Source organism: Anthonomus grandis, chromosome 7 (genome assembly GCF_022605725.1).
Source record: "Anthonomus grandis grandis chromosome 7, icAntGran1.3, whole genome shotgun sequence".
Taxonomy (NCBI): domain Eukaryota; kingdom Metazoa; phylum Arthropoda; class Insecta; order Coleoptera; family Curculionidae; genus Anthonomus; species Anthonomus grandis.
In genome coordinates, this window is record NC_065552.1 from 8,028,172 (window position 1) to 8,048,471 (window position 20,300).

The following is a 20,300-nucleotide window of genomic DNA, read 5'->3' on the forward strand; positions in this document are numbered from 1 at the left end:
TATTATTTGTGTTCTGTGCTTATAACCTATAAAATAATGTTGTTTTCTGGGGTTAAAACCACAAACAAAAACAATAACTAATAATAAATTATATAATAACGTGAAAATTTAATGTTATGCGTTATAGTACCGAGGTCACGTTCCCGTTCAAAGAAAATGATACAATCTTAAGTGGAATTAGATAAGATTTCTCTAAATACTACATACTGTTTTTATTTTTATAAATTTCACTTTCTTTAAAAATTCGCAAAGAAAATGACCGAGCCAGAATCCAATTTACTGGAAAACCTCCAGACTCAACTGGAAGAGCTCGAGAGCCTCCAAGCTATGTTCTACAATCCGGGTGAAATTAAAATCGAAGACATTGGAATGTACCATGATATCAAAGACTATGTTAGTGGGAAAATGAAGTTGGTGCCCCCCTGTTTAGATTTTACAGTAAATCTGCTCATTGATGACAATAAATTTGAGATGTGTGTTAGTTTAGGACATGAATATCCATTTGTGGAACCAGAGGTTTTTGTTAGGAACTGTAGGATGAATCGGGTGCAGCATGCTGAGTTGAATAAAAAGATTGGTAAGATTAGCTTAGTATGATGTAAAATGATTGGTTTTTCTAAAGCATTTAAATAATTCAAAATTTAAATTAGAAAGGACTGTGGCAAAAAGTATAAATATAGCAAGAAAAATAATCTTAGTTTGCATAAATTCTACAATATATTTGAGTACTTGAGACACATTTCATTTTTATTTCACTTTTTCATTTGGGTTTGTGTGGTTGCTCTGTCCTGAAGAAACCAAAAGTGAGAAACATCTCATTGAGTCACCCTACACCTTATCCTTTATTATTTTTACTCTCTTAGTACAGCTGTTGGTTTACACAAATTGGTTGTTTGCTCCTTACCTTCTTTTTTTTTCTTTAATATTCTGGTTTAGTCAAAAGTTGTGGTTTGCCAAGGTTTTTATCCCTTGACTTAAGTATGATGTGCAGAGTGCCTTAGATGAGCCTCTTCATTGATGGGAGATTAAGATTTGGAAATCAGGTTTGGGTCTTGCTGCTACACTGTCTTCTGGTTGTTTTGCAGTCCATTATTGCCAATCCTGAATATGCTCATTCACTTTATTTCAATGGACTCTTACATATAATCATATCAATATTATATTCCAAAGATAAAAAACATAAAATACAGAAATAAAAGAGAAAGTTGAGATCTTTCTAAACTGACAATTATTACAAAATCAAATGATAACAGCATTAAGAAAGATTAATATCAAGGCTCTAGGTATACTACTTTCAGTGATGTTGGTCATAATTTGTTGGGTGAAAAGGGATATGAAAGATGAAAATTATGGAACTTGGTTTCGAAACAGACAAATAATGCTTAAGTTATTGCAGCTATTTGTAGATATTAGAATTAGGAAGGAAGCTTTAAACAAAAGTTTGTGCTCTGTAAACTTAGTAAGTATATTTTGACTTACTTAGAATAATATATTATTATAATAATTAAATAATGTTTTTTTTATTTCTTGTGAGAATATTGTTTCAGTTAACAAAGGAGTTTGTTTTATTTATTTTGTGAACAAATGCTTATGAATATGTCTTATGTTTCTCAATTATTGTGTTTTCCTCATATCCAAAAAAATATATTTTTTTCATCTAGAGACGTGCGAAACTTTTTATTTTCAATTTTTGTGTCCGACTACACCCCAATGTATGTCAAAATTCGAATATAAGGAAAAAACAATAGGTGTCCAAATTCACCCCACACATAGGGGTGAATTCGGACACTATTTAGGTAAAAAAAAATATATTAAGAAATGAGAATATATTTTTTTTCTTGTGTGGAATGAATCGACAAAAGACATAAGAAATTTATTTATTTTTTTGAGATTTTAAAAAAAATAAATGTAGCTGCTATTTGGAAAAATACCGGAAAATCGTCCGAATTCACCCTATATTTTTTGTGGATCAGAGAAATTGTTTCCAAGGTAAAAATTAAACATATCGCTATTTTGTCTTACTCGTGTATCTTAATCCTCTCTTTTGCAAAATAAATACTAAAAGAACTCCAAAAACATATGTTGTACAGCAAATGGGATGCTAATAATGAAAAATAGTTCTCAACATATTTTTATCCTGTTCTTTAGCTATTGCTTCTAGAGCAAAACAATTAGAAGATAATTTCTTGTTTAATAGAAAAATTTGTGTTTTAAATTTCAGCTTATTGTCAATATATTATAATCCTAAAAACTTATTTTCTGTAGCATTTATTAACACATTATTATTTAAAGAAAGTCAACATTGACTATTTTCAAAGGTCTTTGAAATAGTTAAGGATAAAATATGGGTTTTGCTAAGTAAATTGGATGTAGAATCAAATAAGACTAAGGTTTTAAATTTTAATATTGCCCATGTTTTAGCTTATATAAGCTTATCATTACAATTATAAACATACAAAAATCTAGTACACCATAAAATTACAACCATATTTTTTAAAATTAGAAACAATAGTCATTCAAATTCTTAAATATAGGTGGAACTAACCAAAAAAAAAAGAGAAGCGTAAAAAGTAACGTAATTTTTGAGTAAAAAAAACAACAAATTTAAGAGTATTTTGTTTGAATCGCAGCATTCCTTTACCAAAGATAGGTCATGATTCACAATTCCGCTTAACTCCTCTGCATTTGCACAACTCCACAAAATAGTAGCATCATCAGCAAATACCGTACACATATACACTACCAGAAACACTCAAACTTGTTTTGCTGGTTAAATTTTCCCCTGCATGACTTGTTTTTATACTTAAAAGCAAGAAATACTTGTTTCCGTTTTTATAAAAACTTTTGACATATGAAATCTTTAACGTGTAAACATGAAAATTTTCTTATCACTTTTTGTTATTTTTCATCACAGTTAAGATTTTGATCAACGCGATCCAAGAAACTTAGTTTATTTAGTAGCTACATTGTTTTGCCTTTTTTTTGAAGAGTTCTGTGATTATCTCTGAGAATTGAAGAGTTGTTCTGAGATAAACTCTTGATATATATTACTATTATTGGCATATTACTCTCAATAGAGTTGAACTTTTACCAAAGCTCCACTCTACCAGGGGAGACCTGCTGTTTTGTACAGTCCATAAGTTTTTCTGCAGGAAAGCATATAATTGATTTATCAGTAATCTTCACAAGATTTGAAGCCAAGACTGACCAAAGGATTTCTGATTTTAAAGCTCCTATAAGGGCACTATATCCATTTCTGTCCAAGTATACTCTTTTGGCCTTCTTGTGAAAAAAGTCTTTGCCGCTAAGAATTGAGAAAGACCCTTGGATAAATCTGAAAAAGTAGCATTCTCAAAAGCATTTCCAAGAAAACTATTATATGAATAGCAAGTAAGTAGAATCAATGAGAGTGCTTTTGGCTTAGAGTTTTCATGTCATTGCTTAAGTTTCTCTAAAACTACAATTCATCTAATAAATATTAGACAGTAGGTTTAGAAAAATGTACAATATACTTCTAAGTTCTTGGGAAAATTAAGGATGCAAAAGGGGAATAGAGATAAACTAGCTTGATCTAAAAATATAATAATATATGTTATTAATTTTTATGTGATATAAATCAGTTATGTAGGTATGAATGAAGTGAATGACTAAGCTAATATTCCTTTCACACTTGAGATATTGCCAATCATGTAATGCTACTATCATAATTATAATCTATTTCAAAACATATTTTGCTAAACTGAAAGTCATTGTCAAAAGTGTTGCTATTGATGATAATAATGATAAGCGTTTTGACCCATTTATAACTTGGATCTGCCTTATGTACTATAGGGAATCATACCATTTTATTAATAACAAAAACTTTTTTCTTAAAATGTACAAATTAGTGTTTAGGAATTATCCCAGATCCTAGTGTTTTATTTATACTACAAGATATCCATATTCCAGATATTGCAATTCACTTTAAGTTTCTTTCATTCATTTAGAGACATTCTTGTTCAATGGTTTTACCTTTACATAAATTTTTCATTGGTTTTAGTTTTTCAGACTCTTTAAAGTTCAAACAATTGTTATTCAGTCTTTCAGGCATTTGAAAAATCATAACTTTAAAATAAAATAGTTTTTCATGCTCTATGGACTTTTTAGGGCAGTATGTTTTTGTTCTTTCAGATATAGACAGAAAGTTTCATGTTTTGTCAGGTTTTGATTTTATTTTTTAATTTCTTGGTATAATTTTTTCATGTTTTCCACATATGGAATACAGGAATTTAAAATTATTTTTTGCATGTGTTTCAGGGATATTTGAAATATTTTTTCGCGTCGTCCAGACTTTTGGTTCATTCTATTCCAGGCATTTGCAGCTTTTTCAAGATCTCTAAAGCTTTGGAATTTTTTCCAGGATTTTGTGGTGATCTTTTTCTGCCATCCAAGCATTGAACATAATTGTCTGTCTTCCAAGAATTTAATATAATTTTACATGTTTTCCGGGTTTTTGATGTAAGATATGTTATATTCCTGGGCTTTCAAATAATTTTTACTATTTTCCAGGCTTCAGAAATAGCTTTTTATTTTATTCCAGGCATATGATTTGACTTTTCTATGTCTTCCAGGGATGTTAAATAATTTTTGATGTTTTTCATCATTTCAATTTGGTTTTGCAGAGGAACTGATTTGCATGCATGCAAGTTTGACACCTTACCTCATGAAAACCTGCTACAAACTTTAAAACATTTTGCCATTAGAGGTGTGGTCTTGAGGCTTTTTCAGTGTTACTTTCAGGGGGAAACATCCTTAAATTAGAGTGACTCCTCAGTGGTATCAATAGGAGTACCTCAAAGTATAGTATTAGGGGCTCTTCTTTTTAAGTGTACTTTAGTACTCTTCTCATACTTGATGCTGAAAGCTGATGACACTGCACTCATTTTTACATTAAGAAAACATGGCAGGAGGTTATGAGGCATTGCACAGTGACTTTAAGCATACAAAGGACTGGTTATGAACTCAAAAGCTTACAATCAATATGGAAAAAACAACATATTGCTACAGGTCCAAGTCCCAAGTATTTGGGAATTATACCAGATCAAAATCTTAAATGGCAAGAACATATTAATTATCTTACAGCAGAATCAGGCACTTAATTAAAATTTTTTATCTACTTCGAGAAATTCGGGGTAGATAACCGAGGGGCTCTTCTTTTTAAGTGTACTTTAGTACTCTTCTCAAACTTGATGCTGAAAGCTGATGACACTGCACTCATTTTTACATTAAGAAAACATGGCAGGAGGTTATGAGGCATTGCACAGTGACTTTAGGCATACAAAGGACTGGTTATGCACTCAAAAGCTTACAATCAATATGGAAAAAAACAACATATTGCTACAGGTCCAAGTCCCAAGTATTTGGGAATTATACCAGATCAAAATCTTAAATGGCAAACACATATTAATTATCTTACAGCAGAATCAGGCATTTAATTAAAATTTTTTATCTACTTCGAGAAATTCGGGGTAGATAACCGAGGGGAGCTACAGAAGTACCTTGCAACCCTCATACATATTACTAATACCTGTGAGTGCCTACAACGATTCAATAGTTCTAGGTTCTCTCTAGTTCTCTAGTTCTACAGGTGTTAAGTCACGTAGGTGCCTAAGGTATATTTCATTGTATTAGGCATTATGTATTGAATTGAATTATTATTTCTTCAAAGTATTGAACGCTATGTTTTTGACAAAACTGACAGTTTAGTTGTAATCTTCTGCCGAAGATGCTAACATCGTTAGTGAAATACGTGGCGAGTGAAATAAAGAGATTTGATTAGAGTGTTTTGTAATTTGAGTGTCACACCAAAGGTTCCAATCATAGAACCCCATATCTTGCACTTAAACTCCTCCTGATTACACTGAATATAATATTAATATCAAAGAATAAAGCGATTTTTAATCAATGCTTTAAATAAACATTTTATAAATACTATATTCTTATCACTTTTTTAGGAGACTATTTAAAAAGCCTACCCAAAGGTGAACCCTGCATATTCACAGCGATCTCATGGCTCCAAGACAATGCCCATTCATTCATAGATTTAGAAAAAGAAGGAACTTCAACAGAAATCAACCGGAGTGAGCAAGATGACGAATTGGTTCGATATTGGATTTATTCCCATCACATTTATAGTAAAACAAAACGTAAATCCATAACAGATTTAGCGCATCAGCTAAAAGTGAATGGTTTCATAATGCCTGGGAAGCCGGGAATCATTTGCGTGGAAGGAGGTGCTTGCGATGTAAATGAATGGTGGCAATCAGTTAAAAGTATGAACTGGAAAAAGATATTTTGTAAGGTAAGTCTTAAATATCTTCTTATAAAGAACGTTTTAGGCCAACCATAATATGATTTGTAGATCACTGAAAGTACAAAAGAAGATGCCCAACAGGATAACTTTCTAAAATTTAAAGATTTTATGGAAATAGTGTTTGAGAGCCATGGGCCTAAATTTAACCATATGGATATGGGGGAATTTTCAAAATATCTGGAACAGAAAGATCTTGGATATATTTTTAAGGATCTTTTTGGTGTTGAAGCTCGAAATGGATAACTTTGGGCAGTTAAGTGGGAAGGAGAGCTATAAAGAGTTTTTAGGTGCTATAAAATTAATACATTACTTCTTAAAAAAATCTGACAAAATGTATGTTTGATGTCAATACTCAATAAATGTCTATGAGAGAATGAGTCTCTATTAGAGAATGAGCAAAATATGTGACTATGAAACTAGAACCGCAAAAAACAGAAATATGCCGCTTTTATGTCCAAGAAAACCGCAGTTATTACCATGTCATGTGAAATTCCTAGGTTTATGCTAGGTTGTCTTATATGTGTATTTTTTCCTAAAAGCTGTTTGTAGCGGAGTGAATCTGTTCTGATCATTATTTTCATTGTTTTAAGCATAAAAGGTGGTAATGGGTCTATAGCTGCCAAGGGATTCCGGATTTTTTCCTTGTTTATAGATTGGGATTATTAGGTACTCTTTAAGTTTTTCAGGTATTGGTATTTCATTGTTTAAAATTTGGTTGTATATATCTGACATATTTTTTTCATGCTTAGAGATAGTTCTTTATTAAGTATGATAGTTTATCTAGCCTGGATGCGGAGTGTTTTTTGTCCTTAATAAGTATCTTGTACATTTCATGGATAGTGAAGAAAACATGTTGGGAGGATTTTTGCATTTTAAAAAATGGGTTATAGTTAATACTGGCCATTTTGTTGATTAGATAAATAATTCTTGATTTCCTCGTTCGGCTTATGTGTTCCTTTATTGCTGCATTTTTCCTGATAATTTTCTGATCTTGTTCCATATTTCGGTAGGGTTCAAGGTTCTATTAAGGGTTTCATAAAATCCAATAACTTTTCCTTATTTTTGGGTAGGAACCTCCTTGTCTAATGTTATTAACATATTGTTTGATTGATTTTTTTCTAGCCCTTATTTGCTCTGTGCAGTCTGCATCCCACCAAGGGTTTCCAGTTTTTGGGTCTGCCCGTCCAGTCGTTCTTGGAATTACTAGTTCAGCTGCCTTATCCACTGTTATGTTTCGTTTACTACCGTAAACAATTCTTTTACATAATAGTTACGTAGTTATAGTAGATATTCCTCCAGTTTGCATATTTTTTTTAGCATCTATCATATAATTGGTGGAGGAATCACAGGGCATTACGATTTAAATTTCATATTAAGATGGCTTGTTAGATATTTAGATCTTAAGAGCGCATTGCTCATGAAATTCTAATAGTTGTTCATCAATGATGGAGTATAGGATGTTCTGCACATTTCAATGAATAAGTCCCAAATGTCACGAATCAGTGCGAAATAATAAGTTTTTGCCCTGTCTTATATACTTTTTGGTTGAATCGGAGACGATTTACCAGAAATGCAAATGGTTCGGAACTCATGCATGCTTTATATAATGATCCAGTTATGGCAGAATCAAACATTTGCCTTGTATTTAGGTGATTATCTTTTTTGACTGCGAATAGTACCAAAACTGCAAGGAAAGATAATAATTCGACTGTGGAACGATTTGAGGCATACAACTGAGACTGTTTTTCGATTTCTTTATTTGTACACAGTAAAAATGTTTGTAAAATATTCTTGCTAAAGAAGTGTAAAAAGTACTTAGATGCATGTTAATAGGTTTCTATTTTCGTACCAGACACAAAATGTATAATACTTCCTTTATCCTCTTATAGATTAGTGGCATCTTTGCCGACCATTTGTGGCCATTTTTTCCTTTCAGCTGACAATATTGTATTCTATTGTTGTATTCTGGCCACTTTATCTAGGGGAACATTATCATCTTCTGAAGAGCTTTCTGACCTCACCTCTAGAGTAACATCTTTATTAGCAACAGAAGGATCCGTCGAGCTGTCATTATGACTGCTATTTGAGATGCTCTCTGTTTCGATGTTATAAACCTCCCAGTCGCTGCCACTGTCTTCAAAAGGCTCATATTCAGAATTTTGCTAATTCATGATGTGCTGAATTTCATTTTGCATTTCCGAATTAGGCAAAGGTCTTTTCGAATCCCAAGTCCCATACTGCTATAACATTTCTATATTAGAATATAGATAATTATTGAGAAAATGGAAGACTTATCAACAATATTTCGTTCAATATCCAAAAAAAAAACAGATTTTCTATACTAACGCTATTATTAATAAACGTATATTTTACGTCACGTGGAAATAAAGTATAAAGCGAGTTCCAAGTACATATGTATATTTTTACTGTAATTTTTATTAGAGGTTCTATTTTCATTGTCACTGGCCTTATTCCTAAGGCAATACAAATGTTTGGAATGTGTGATACCATGGAAAATTTTCCTTAACTTTGTTTTACACTAAACTTATATAAAATATTTTATTGTTATTTTTTCTTTATACCTTTTAACATAAAAAATCCAAAAATGAATAAATATTTTTATAAAACTGTAAACTGACTTTAATTTATCAAACTGTTTATTTTGTAAATCTGCGTCCTCCAGTTATACAATACACAGTGATAATAAATAATTAAACTTATAATAATAAGCTTTATTTCCAACAGGTTACATATACCCAGTTACAGGAAAATCAATTAAATATATAAATGTACGAATGCATGAATTGTATTAGATTCATGCAACTAAACTATAAAAGAATTGCTATATAATAAAAAAAAAAAAAAAGTAGTGAACTTGAGAAAATAAATAATAAAAAATCAACACTAAATTAGGATAAGAATCAAGAATTAATTTAAATCAAAAGACCAAAAAAAAAAATAGTAAATAAATGTATTCAAGCTAAAAACTAAATAACTAAAAACTAAATAACCTAGCCTCCCCCACCGACCATACGCAGGTGATTCAAGATAAGTGCCAAATCATCGTGGTGAATGTCACAAAAATCAGCAATAGTGTTAAAGTTTTGACACATAAAGTGAATAGGACTCTGGTACAGAATGTTGGACCTGGCTGTGTCCAAGTTAAAAGCTGGACACTGTCTGGATCCTAGGCGTGGTATATGAAAGCAAATCCTTTGCAAAAGGGATGGGCAGTCAATTTTATGGTTAAGTAAATTAAACAAGAATTTCACCGAATGCATTTCTCTCCTCTTCGCAAGTGACCGTTCAGTATATCTAGAGAGCAGCAGGTTATGGTCAAAACCCCTTGGAGGATAGACTCCATCATCCTTAAATGCCAAACATTTAAGGATCGCCGTTGGACTGATTCTAATAGGTGAATGTGCTGGTTGTAAATGGGAGACCAAATGAGGGAGCAGTAGTCCAGCCTGGATCTAACAAATGCATAGTAGAGCGTTTTGGCAGTGGCAGTGTTCAAAAAAAGTTTGCAATTTCTAATAATAAAGCCTAGCATGCGAGTAGCTCTAGAAACAGTATCTTCGTAACTTATGAAAGTAATACGTAAATATTTATTAAATTATGTTTACAACACGCGAATAGTAAGTTATAAATACAATCTCTCCATGTGTCCTTAGTTCTCACTACTGAATATTCAGAGTTTTCTTTATAAGTAAACTCCATCAACAACAAAACCTATATAAAACTGCCAGACTTTTTTATTGCAAAATTCTTAAAATATTTCTCAAGAATATATATATAGCGGTAGTATTTAATTAATCTATTGTAATCTGTGACAGATTACATAGTAGACAGGATGCCACTACTGAGCTGATGAGTAGAACGCAGATTATGATAAGTAATAAAATATATAAAGCTCACAATAAATATTGTGAATGAGATGGCAAAAATATACTAAAAGATAAATAACATTTTGCTTCATCAGGAATAACAAATGGTCAAAGGAAGGAGAGAATGCTACTTCATTGTTCGGGAGACGAGGTATTTGACATTTTTAGTACTTCACAATCATTTTTCTCCGCAAATTAACGTAGAATTTGAAATCTACAAATGCTAGACTTTTAAAACTCAGTTTAATTGTGGATTTTCGGACAGAGATCGTAGACGGTAGAGCACCTACATTACACGTTTACATGTAATATAAACAACCAACGGAACAACTAACAATTACTTTAACAAAAACAGATCGTTTAGCAAGAACAACAAATATAATAGCAAGCAAGAGTCAATTTGCAGAATCTGGGGTTAATGATTGGCATAGCAGAGAAAAAAAGACATTAGGAAAGACCAAACACTCCGAACATTAATTGAAGCAATTTCTTAACCAAAAATCAGAAATATTGGAAGATGCCTGATATAACATTATATGCAAAACTAAAAGACGAACTTATTCACAGTAATGAAGTGATTCTAAGGGACCATAGACATGTTTTACCAACATCACTACAATAAATCGCTATATAGAGTTGGCTTATATACAGGGTGTTTCAGAACTATGGAATCAAACTTCTGGGGGTTATTTTGTTCAGTGCAACAGAAGAATCCATTTGAGTATAGGAACCCATGTTCGGAAATGCGTCACTACGGCCCTAAGACGCGTAAATGCCACTAAGGCCCTAAATAGGATCTGTTGCATTTATTTTTACCTTTTGTACATGATATCATAACAACAATTGTTTAAAATCAACGCTTATCAATGTCAATTCTCAATGTCATGTTTAAAAATTTTATAGCTTACAATTTTTAAACATTTATTGCTAATGGAAAACTTTACCAATCAAGAATTGGCGGATATGCATTTGGCACACGGAGCAACAAACTGCAATGCACGAGCAGCATCGCGGTTGTATCATGAACGTTATCCCGAACGACAGCATCCTGGATACAAAAAGTTTATTGCGGTTCATTGGCGGCTCGCTGAGACAGGCATGTTTAAGACCAAGATGCATGATACTGGTGTTGCTTGAACCGTAAGAACGGTCAAATTTGAAGAAGAGGTGCTTCAGCGAGTTGCCGATGAACCATCAAATAGCACACGTGACGTCGCTAAGAATATGAATACAAGTAACGCTTCTGACTACACGGGCAACAACTCCATCCTTACCACTTCCAGAAAGTTCAAGGTATGACTGCAGCCGATTATCATCCTAGAGTTCAATTTTGTCGATGGCTTCTGGATCACATCATTGCGCAACCAAATTTTTTACGATATGTTTTGTGGAACGATGAAGCCTCTTATTTTCTTCCTCTCTTTGTTTCACAAGAGACGGTATTTTTAATAGTAGGAATAGCCATGTTTGGGACGAAGAAAATCCTTATGCAATTTTTCCAAGAAAACATCAGAATCGTTGGTCTGTCAACGTATGGGCACGCATTGTTGATGATTATTTAATTGGGCCATACCTTCTACCGGAACGGTTAACAGGACCTATTTATCTGCGTTTCTTGGAGGAAGTTCTCCCAGAACTCCTTGAATATTTTCCACTAAACGTTAGACAGCAAATGTGGTTTCAGCATGATGGAGCGCCGGCTCACTTTGCTGTACAAGTACGCGAGTATTTGGCTCAGCGGTTTGGGCACCGTTGGATTGCCAGAGGTGGAGCAGTTTCTTGGCCTCCTAGGTCATCCGATTTAACGTCGCTCGATTTTTTCTTCTGGGGACATGTAAAGTCTTTAGTCTACGAAACTCCAGTAGAATCAGAGCTAGACTTAATTGGACGAATAGCAGCAGCATTTGAAATCATTCAAAACGAGGATCAAATTTTTAGTGTAGTCCGCCGAAATCATGTGCGGCGTTTAAATCGGTGTATCGAGGTTGGAGGAAGACATTTTGAACAATTGTGATCATATACAAAAGGTAAAAATAAATGCATCAGATCCTATTTAGGTAATTAATATTTTTGCTAAATTTAAACGCGTCTTAGGGCCGTAGTGGCGTAGTTACACATTTCCGGACTTGGGTTCCTATACTCAAATGGATTCTACTGTTGCACTGAACAACCCCTAGAAGTTCGATCCCATAGTTCTGAAACACCCTGTATAAAGAGCACTTGGGTATAACCAAAACGACACAACTACTAATATAATACGAAAGTATGCTTCCCAAATTCACATATTTTGACTGAAATATATATAAAATTTTGTGTTTACCATGCTAAGCAGTGACAAAGGACACTCACAGGGATCTGTTAATGCCTAGTTTACTTCCAAACTATGTATTTTAATCAATAGGCATTGATTTTGTTGAACCATTGCACCAAAGTAGATACATAGCAGCTGAGCCAGTTGATAAGTTTACACACAATAATATTAATAACTATAATTTTTCTTGACATGATACAGTCGGTAATCTAACTATCTGCAATATCGATATTCCTATTTATTTCTCAAATAGTTCCAATGGTTGCGAAGGGTGCACTGTAGTCGCGTCGTAAACTCGATGCCATCTGGTATACATGTGAATTGTGGTTAACTCCTCTTCTTATTTCAATTTTTATGGTGTGAACTTTTTAACTTTTCAAAACACCATATAAGTGGACTTAGTGGTAATAATTTAAAATGTTGTCAATTTTAAATGAGTATAGAGACGCAACAAATTAAACAATCTCTTAGTGGGTACTCGGTCTCCCCTTTACACTTAATGGCAAAAAAAAGAAAATTTACGGTCGACAATATAATCTATATATAACGTACTAATCGTTTTTTTTTATTATTATAAAATTTTTAAATTAGATGAAACATAATGAAATCACGCCACTGTTAGTTCCGCCTACTTATAAAGCCCCGTCCAGACCGAATTTCCAACGCTAGCCAACGGCACATGTGAAGTAGCTTAGGACGCGTTGGTTTTGGTGTGTACGGCGGCAACGCTTCCCAATGGCAAAGTTGGCGTTGGCTTGCGTTCGGTAGTCGAGCGGTAACATCAAAGAGATGCCTGTTTGTGTCGAATTTGGTGTGGACGAGATTTGGATTATTTTCAAATTTCAGTCGTTCGAAAACATTTGTTCTGTGCGTGCGTATTCTGTGCATATTTTTGATATGGAGTGGACCGAAGATTTGTGTTTAAAATTAATAGAAATTTATAGGGATAACCCTATTTTATGGGACCGTACAAATTTACAATTTAAATTGTCAAAAAAGAAAATAGACATTTGGCAAAACATAGCTAGTCACTTTAACTGCGACATCTCAGAAGTTAAGAAAAAAATTAAAAGTTTAATGACTTCTTACCGCCGAGAAGTTCGCCGTGAAAATACGACGTTTTCTGGAATGGGGACAGAAGATGTATACCGTTCAAAATAGTTTGCATTCCAAGCTATGCAGTTTTTAAATAGCAAGTTTCGTCCAAGAAAAACTAAAAACACTGAAATTGTAAGTATATATACCTACTTTATTATTTCTTAATTAATATAGGTACTAATTTTAAAAAATAGGCAGTTTTTCATGAATTTTGCAAAAATAGGTTTTTGTGAATTTTGTGAATGTGAAACCTAAAATACAAAAAAACAACATATTAAAAATACATCGATGTCACAACACAGTGGAGATACCTTTTCTATGCATAATCATTTTGTCAAGGTAAAGCACCATTGGACGTAAAATATTCGGCAAACTCCGCTCGTATTTGTTCAGCACTTGTAGCCGATTTTCGAGCTACTTGGAATGGTGGTTAATCCAGTTTGACCATGGATTGTTTTCGCCATAATCCTTCTATTATTTGTCCATTTATCTCGCTATCAAAACTTCCATTTGGACTATACACATGTTTCGAAGATTGACTTTTTCTCAAATAATTGTGCAAGTAAATGCATGCCATAACATTATGTGGTTCTAACAAGATTGGCATCCTTAAAACTCGAAACACCGCAGATAATATACCGAATTTCAACAATTCTTCTCGCTCGAGAAAGTCTATAATTAAAAACTCGTTTTAATTATAGACGTTTGGAAGATTCATTTTGATGAGAGCCTGGCTATGGTTTTAAAATATTATCTTTTAAAGGGAAGGCTTCATCAGCAACGAAAACATACGGGATATGGTTGTGTCTTCCTGATAAAACATCTGGATTTGGCAAATTAAGAGAATTTTCTTCGAGTTTTTCAAACAAAGTTGAATTTCTGAAAACACTCCGTCAGAAATTCTTCCCTGACATCCAATATCGGCATATAGAAAGTTGTAATCAGCATCGACAAGTGCAAAAAGGACAATGCTAAATGTTGATTTATTATTAAAATAATTACTTCCACTGCAAATTGGTGCTTGTATTTGTATATGCTTGCCATTTATGGCACCGAGGCAATGGGAAAAATTCCAATTTTCTTCATATTGGCGAGCTACTTTAAGCCAATCCTCGGATGTTTCGGGTAGCTGGAAAGAACGTTTTGATTTATTAAGGAAATAATAAAAGTAGCTAATAAAAAATAAAATAGAAAAAGAGAAAAGGTACAAAAATAAAAGTTTATAGCTGCTGAATATTGTTATGTACGATGACAAACTATGCGGTTCCGGGTTCCGACTAACAAGCAGATCAGTTTAAAAATATGGGCAATAGCCGAGATTAATACAAACCAATTGCAATTACACAAAAAAATTTTTTGAAATCTTAAACATAGGACCAATTATTAGACTACGTAATTATTTCTCAATTATTTATTTACAGGAGACTAATTTGGCCGGAAACACTGAATCAGAAGACACATCATCAAACATACAGCAAGAAAGCAGTGAACTTGTACAGGAAGACGGAGAATATATTGAAGAGACACAAGTTCAATCAAATAATAAAATAAGTAAATGTAAATCACTCACAAATATGAAACCAAAAAATGTGAGAAGCGAGGATCCTCGAATAGGCGAGACCTTCAACATCTTGAAAAATATTGAAGCAAAGAAAGCCAGGAGGACAGAGAAAACGGAATCTACTCTATATGAGGAGTATCTCGCAAGCCAGCTTGAAAAGTTTCATCCACATACACGAGCTGTGGTTAAGCACAAATTTGCCACCATTCTTTTCGAAGCAGAAATGGAAACATATCGACATCTGCATTCTGCATCTATGCATCCAAACCCCAGCCCACAATGGAGTTACCCTGAAAGTAACATTCGGCATTAACATCGACTCCATTGCAATCACCCGATTATAGCCAGCAACCAGAACAGACATTCCAAGGAAAAAAAACATCTGGCTGGGATGCAACATCACCAACCAATACTGACTCTACACCAGCATTTTTATCAGCGCTCGGTTCTGCTCCAGGACTTGTCGCACTCAGTATGGCCAAAGTTTACTGAATAAAATACAAGTTGCTTCACTCGGCGAAAAACCTTTTATCTTTCGATCCAAAAGCAGGCCGCCGAGCTCCTCGCCGACTGGGAACTAGCAAAAAATGTAAAGGGGAATTCTGGTAAAAGGTAGCTATTATTTTACGAGTTTCGTATAATTCGAACTGTAGGGGAAGACGGAGCACGATTTTATAGTAACTTTATTATCGGGCATAAAATTATTATTTAATGTACCTACTCGGGAAAAATATGTAAATTAATAATACTTCAAATTATTTGTTTTTATAGCCACCAAACTAAATAAATTTTACATTATCAAAGTTTACGTAATTCAAGAACTAAACGGTTAAATTTTTTTTGTTAATAATTAGGTACTTAGGTATCTTATTAAAGGTTGTTTTGGTACGACTGGTTTTATTAGGATTTATTTTTAAATCAAAGTCAAAAGTTTATGTGAAAAAATGCATATATTACTGTTACTAAACGTAACAACTAAAGATAGACATAACTACTAAGTAATGACATGTTTGAATTTTCAACGATTGATTACTACACTTTTTGACGTTTTTGTTATTTTGTCAGACTAATAATAGTATTACCAAAGACATTATAAGTAATAAACGTAATGTTTCATTCATAACCAGCCCAAAAATGTGGAATTTTATTGTTTTAAAATTAGTAGTGAGAGAGAAAGGGATGGAGAAAGTGTTGTTAGTGCCCCTTGGCAACAATGCATATTTTCAATTAATTTTTGTTTGGTTTGTTGCCAGTGGGGTAGAGCTTATGCACTAGTGCAAATAATATTATAATAATCGACAAATTTGTAATTTTCATTTTCCCTCCCTTACAAATCGGGTTAGGATTGTGTACTGTACAAATAATGTTCTATGTTGTTACATGTTGTTTTCGTCGCTCTTGTGCAATTTTAAATAGAGGCGAAAAATGTCATTACATAATTAATTAACCTTAATATTTTTCATGTGACGATGCTGGTGGTAAAAATACAAAAGTCTTTTGCTGTTTAAACGTAAACAAATAAACTTACCGATGAAACATTAAATTTGTTTTTTTTATGCTCTACTCTCTTTACTACACAAGAATGCACCATGATCGTTTATTTTGGCATTAATTTTCTCCAAAAAAGTACGAAAACAAAAAATACAATATAAAACACGCCCTTAGACTCAATAATTTAAAGCGTTTATTTGTTTTAATTCCTTGGCAACATCGCTCGGGATTTATTCATTCATAATTTTTGACAGAACTCGAAAAAATGGTAAAACGTGCGTGAGACTGTAGCGCAACATTGCCGAAGTGACTAAATTTTTTAATGCTCCAAGATATTTCTGTTTTGACTACTGCCTTTATTAATATTTTTGTTTTTAAATGAAGTCGATTTTTCTATGAATTTTATTAATTTTCGATTAGTTTTTTTTTCATTATAAGCCCAGTTACGTTTCCGACTCAAATAACCTTTAAAAAGTATTAAATTTTTTAATACTTAAAAAGCGGATATATAGCTCTCGCAAAAGTGCAATATTGTAAAAGAAAGACAAAAGATTGAGAGGAAAATATATTTTGCCATTTTAAAATGTAAACAATGTAGTCTCTTAAGCTGGATTTATACAGACAAATAAAGTAAAATAAGAAATAAAATAAGAGTTAAATGTACAAAAGTTCCATAACGCATTTATATAGCAAAATAATATAAGAATAAAATAAGAAGTTGACCAAAATCCAACTTTCATATTTTATTTTATGTGAAAACGAAACTGCGCACGTTATTTTGGTCACAACACACCCTCTCAAGACAGAGAGGTACTATAACCTGGCATGTAATTGGTTACCCTTATTTCTTATTTGTTATTTTATTATATATAAATATATATTTTATATATATATTTTCATTTTTCGGACATCTAAAAAACATTAAACTACTTCCACGCTTTGTAAAACAACTGTCTACCGAACAATAAGTCGACATTTTAATATAATAGATTATAATAATTTGGCAGTCCACTGAGTCCACCCGGTACAACTAGTAATAAAACGCTCGCACATCAAAACGATTTAAACTCTACTCACTGCGTAACCCAACAGATTCGATTGTAGGAGCGTCACCCGGCAAATGAAGTGAGGGGCGGTGAATAGGTAATTCGGCGCGTGGAGCCGAGTGAACCAGCTTGTATTTTATTCAGTAAACTTTGGTATGGCACAACCCTCGACATCCACTAATGAGCCATCACCTGGACAATATGAACAACTATATTAAGTGCCGCAAATAAAATAATACCTACTTAAGTACCTAATGTTTTTATATGCTAAATTTTATGAGCAAAACCAAATAAAAATTTACCTTGATATATTCTTGTAGTGATTCAACTAAGGCCAAGCAAACTTCTGGAATAATGGACGAGATTATACTCTATTTCAGAAGTGTATAGAGCAATAAACTGGGGAATTCCGTTCTGTTTGGCTACATTTCGTGGTAGTTCATAGGCGCAGGTTCTTATAATATTTATGAATTTAATTTTCAAGGATTAAATGCCTTTATTTTGAAAGAGATTAAATACCAAATAAATACTTTTAATCCTTTTGTATAGGTACCTATCTTTTAACGCTTTGTAACATGCAAAAATAGGGTAAATCATATTTTAAACGTTAGTAGTCACTGCTACACTGTAGTGTAATCACAATATTATTATCCCAATATTTAAAAAATGGAGGTATTCAGTCCAACGAAAAGATGTACTAAAAATTCTCCACTATCGCTGAGTGAAAAAGTTATTATTTTAAATGTACATGATTGCATAAAACACGATTACCCTAGTTTTACTGTGCAAGAAATTGTTGAAAAATGTTCTCGAATGAGTGGAATTGGAAAGTCCACCATTTTCAAATTGTTGCGGGAAAGAAAAGTAGCAGGTCAAGTGGAATCTCCCAAGCAAAAGCCAGGACGACCTACAAAAATCCTTGATAAAAATGCTAAATGTATAATTCGAAGAAAAGTTCACTCTTTTTATTTTAAAAAGGAAATACCCACCCTAGACAAAATTTTAATGGAGCTTGGCCGAGATGACAGTATTCCGTTGAAAAGTAGAAAACTTTTATGGAAAACTTTAAAAAATATGGATTTTGCCTGGGAAAAGCATAACCGCAAAGCACTTTTACTGGAGAGCGACGAAATTGTTTGTTGGAGACGACAATACTTGAGAAGTATCAAGCAGTACCGCAGGGAGCAAAAGAAAGTTTTTTATCTTGATGAGACGTGGATTAACGAAGGTTATATAGTCCAAAAAATGTGGCAAGACAAAAATATAACCAGTGCTCGCCAAGCTTTCATAGAAGGCCTGTCTACGGGTATTAAAGTACCTCCGGGAAAAGGAAAAAGACTTATAATCACACATATTGGAAGCGAAGAGGGATTTTTAAAAGAAGGTCTGCTAACCTTTGAGTCGACTCGCACAGGAGATTACCATGAAGACATGAAGACATGATGACTCAGACGTTTTCGAGGACTATTTTGGTGAAATGATAAAATTTCTTCCGGCTAATTCGGTGGTGGTTATGGATAACGCAAACTATGATTCACGGCGAATAGAGAAGACGCCAACTTCAAGTTGGAGAAAGCAAGAAATTATCGATTGGCTGACTGCAAAAGGTATTGCGTTTGAAGCAAATTTGATAAAAAAAGAACTGCTGGCAATAGCAAACTTACACAAAACTCGTTTCATGAAATACGCCGTGGAAGATATAGCCGAAAAATATAATATAACTGTACTGCGCTTACCGCCATATCATTGCGAACTAAATCCTATAGAACTGATATGGGCGCAGGTAAAAGGATTTGTAGCAAGACAAAACACGACTTTTAAAATGAAAGATGTTAAGCTACTGTTTGATCAAGCCATTACGGAAGCGACACCAGAGAATTGGCGAAAAGCAGTCCAGCATGTAATTAAGCAAAAGGACAAAATGTGGGATCTTGACAACCTCATCGATCAGACAGTCGATCCTTTAATTATAATGTCAAGAGGTGATGACAGTTCGTCAGATGACGAAGAAGACTACAATCTATTATAATTTAAAATTGTTATACACTGTTCAAAAAGTGCCAGATCCAAAAGTGACATTTTCAACTGTTTTACTCTACATATTATGTTCTATAAATTTGTGAAAAACATATATTATTCCATTTAAACAAAAGTAACTTTCTAAAATAAAATAGCATTTAAGTACATTAATTATAAGGTAAAAAACAAGTCCCAGTTGCACGCCTTTGGCGAACCGTTTTCAATGTTTATCAGTGGGTAACAATGGGCAAAACTCATAAATTGACCCAAAACCGGGTGGCACTACCTGCAATCAACGAAAAGAAAGAATTTTAGATTGAAACTAATACCCAACTAAGGTAGTGGCATAAAATATTGGTGGATCACCAGGTACCACTTTTGCATACCTAATGAGGTTTTATTGCTCTACACACTTCTGAAATAGAGTATAATTGCTTCGATACTTTAAATGTGTACGCCAGACTAGTAAAGGAATATCCAGTTGCTAGATAGTGCAGGGTAATGGCCAATCTTTCTTTAGTTGGAATAGCTTTTC

At 33.2% G+C, this 20,300-nt stretch overlaps 1 protein-coding gene and 1 long non-coding RNA gene across 3 annotated transcripts; one reads left to right on the top strand and one right to left on the bottom strand.

Annotated features, from left to right (window-relative positions):
* LOC126738630 (RWD domain-containing protein 2A) lies at nucleotides 1-8,986 on the top strand. The gene is made up of 3 exons (XM_050444055.1): nucleotides 1-577; nucleotides 5,994-6,340; nucleotides 6,401-8,986. The coding sequence occupies exons 1-3, from the start codon at nucleotides 256-258 to the stop codon at nucleotides 6,593-6,595; spliced, it is 864 nt and encodes a 287-aa protein (XP_050300012.1). The 5' UTR covers nucleotides 1-255; the 3' UTR covers nucleotides 6,596-8,986.
* A 77-nt stretch (nucleotides 8,987-9,063) lies between these two features.
* On the bottom strand, nucleotides 9,064-12,695 carry LOC126738631 (uncharacterized). Of its 2 annotated transcripts, none has more exons than XR_007661399.1 (2): nucleotides 12,560-12,695; nucleotides 9,064-9,825 (listed from the first exon to the last, which is right to left on the bottom strand). It is a non-coding gene; the product is annotated as an uncharacterized LOC126738631 (long non-coding RNA). The 2 variants fall into 2 exon arrangements; XR_007661400.1 differs by having other exon boundaries at nucleotides 12,589-12,674.
* Nucleotides 12,696-20,300: the final 7,605 nt, after the last annotated feature.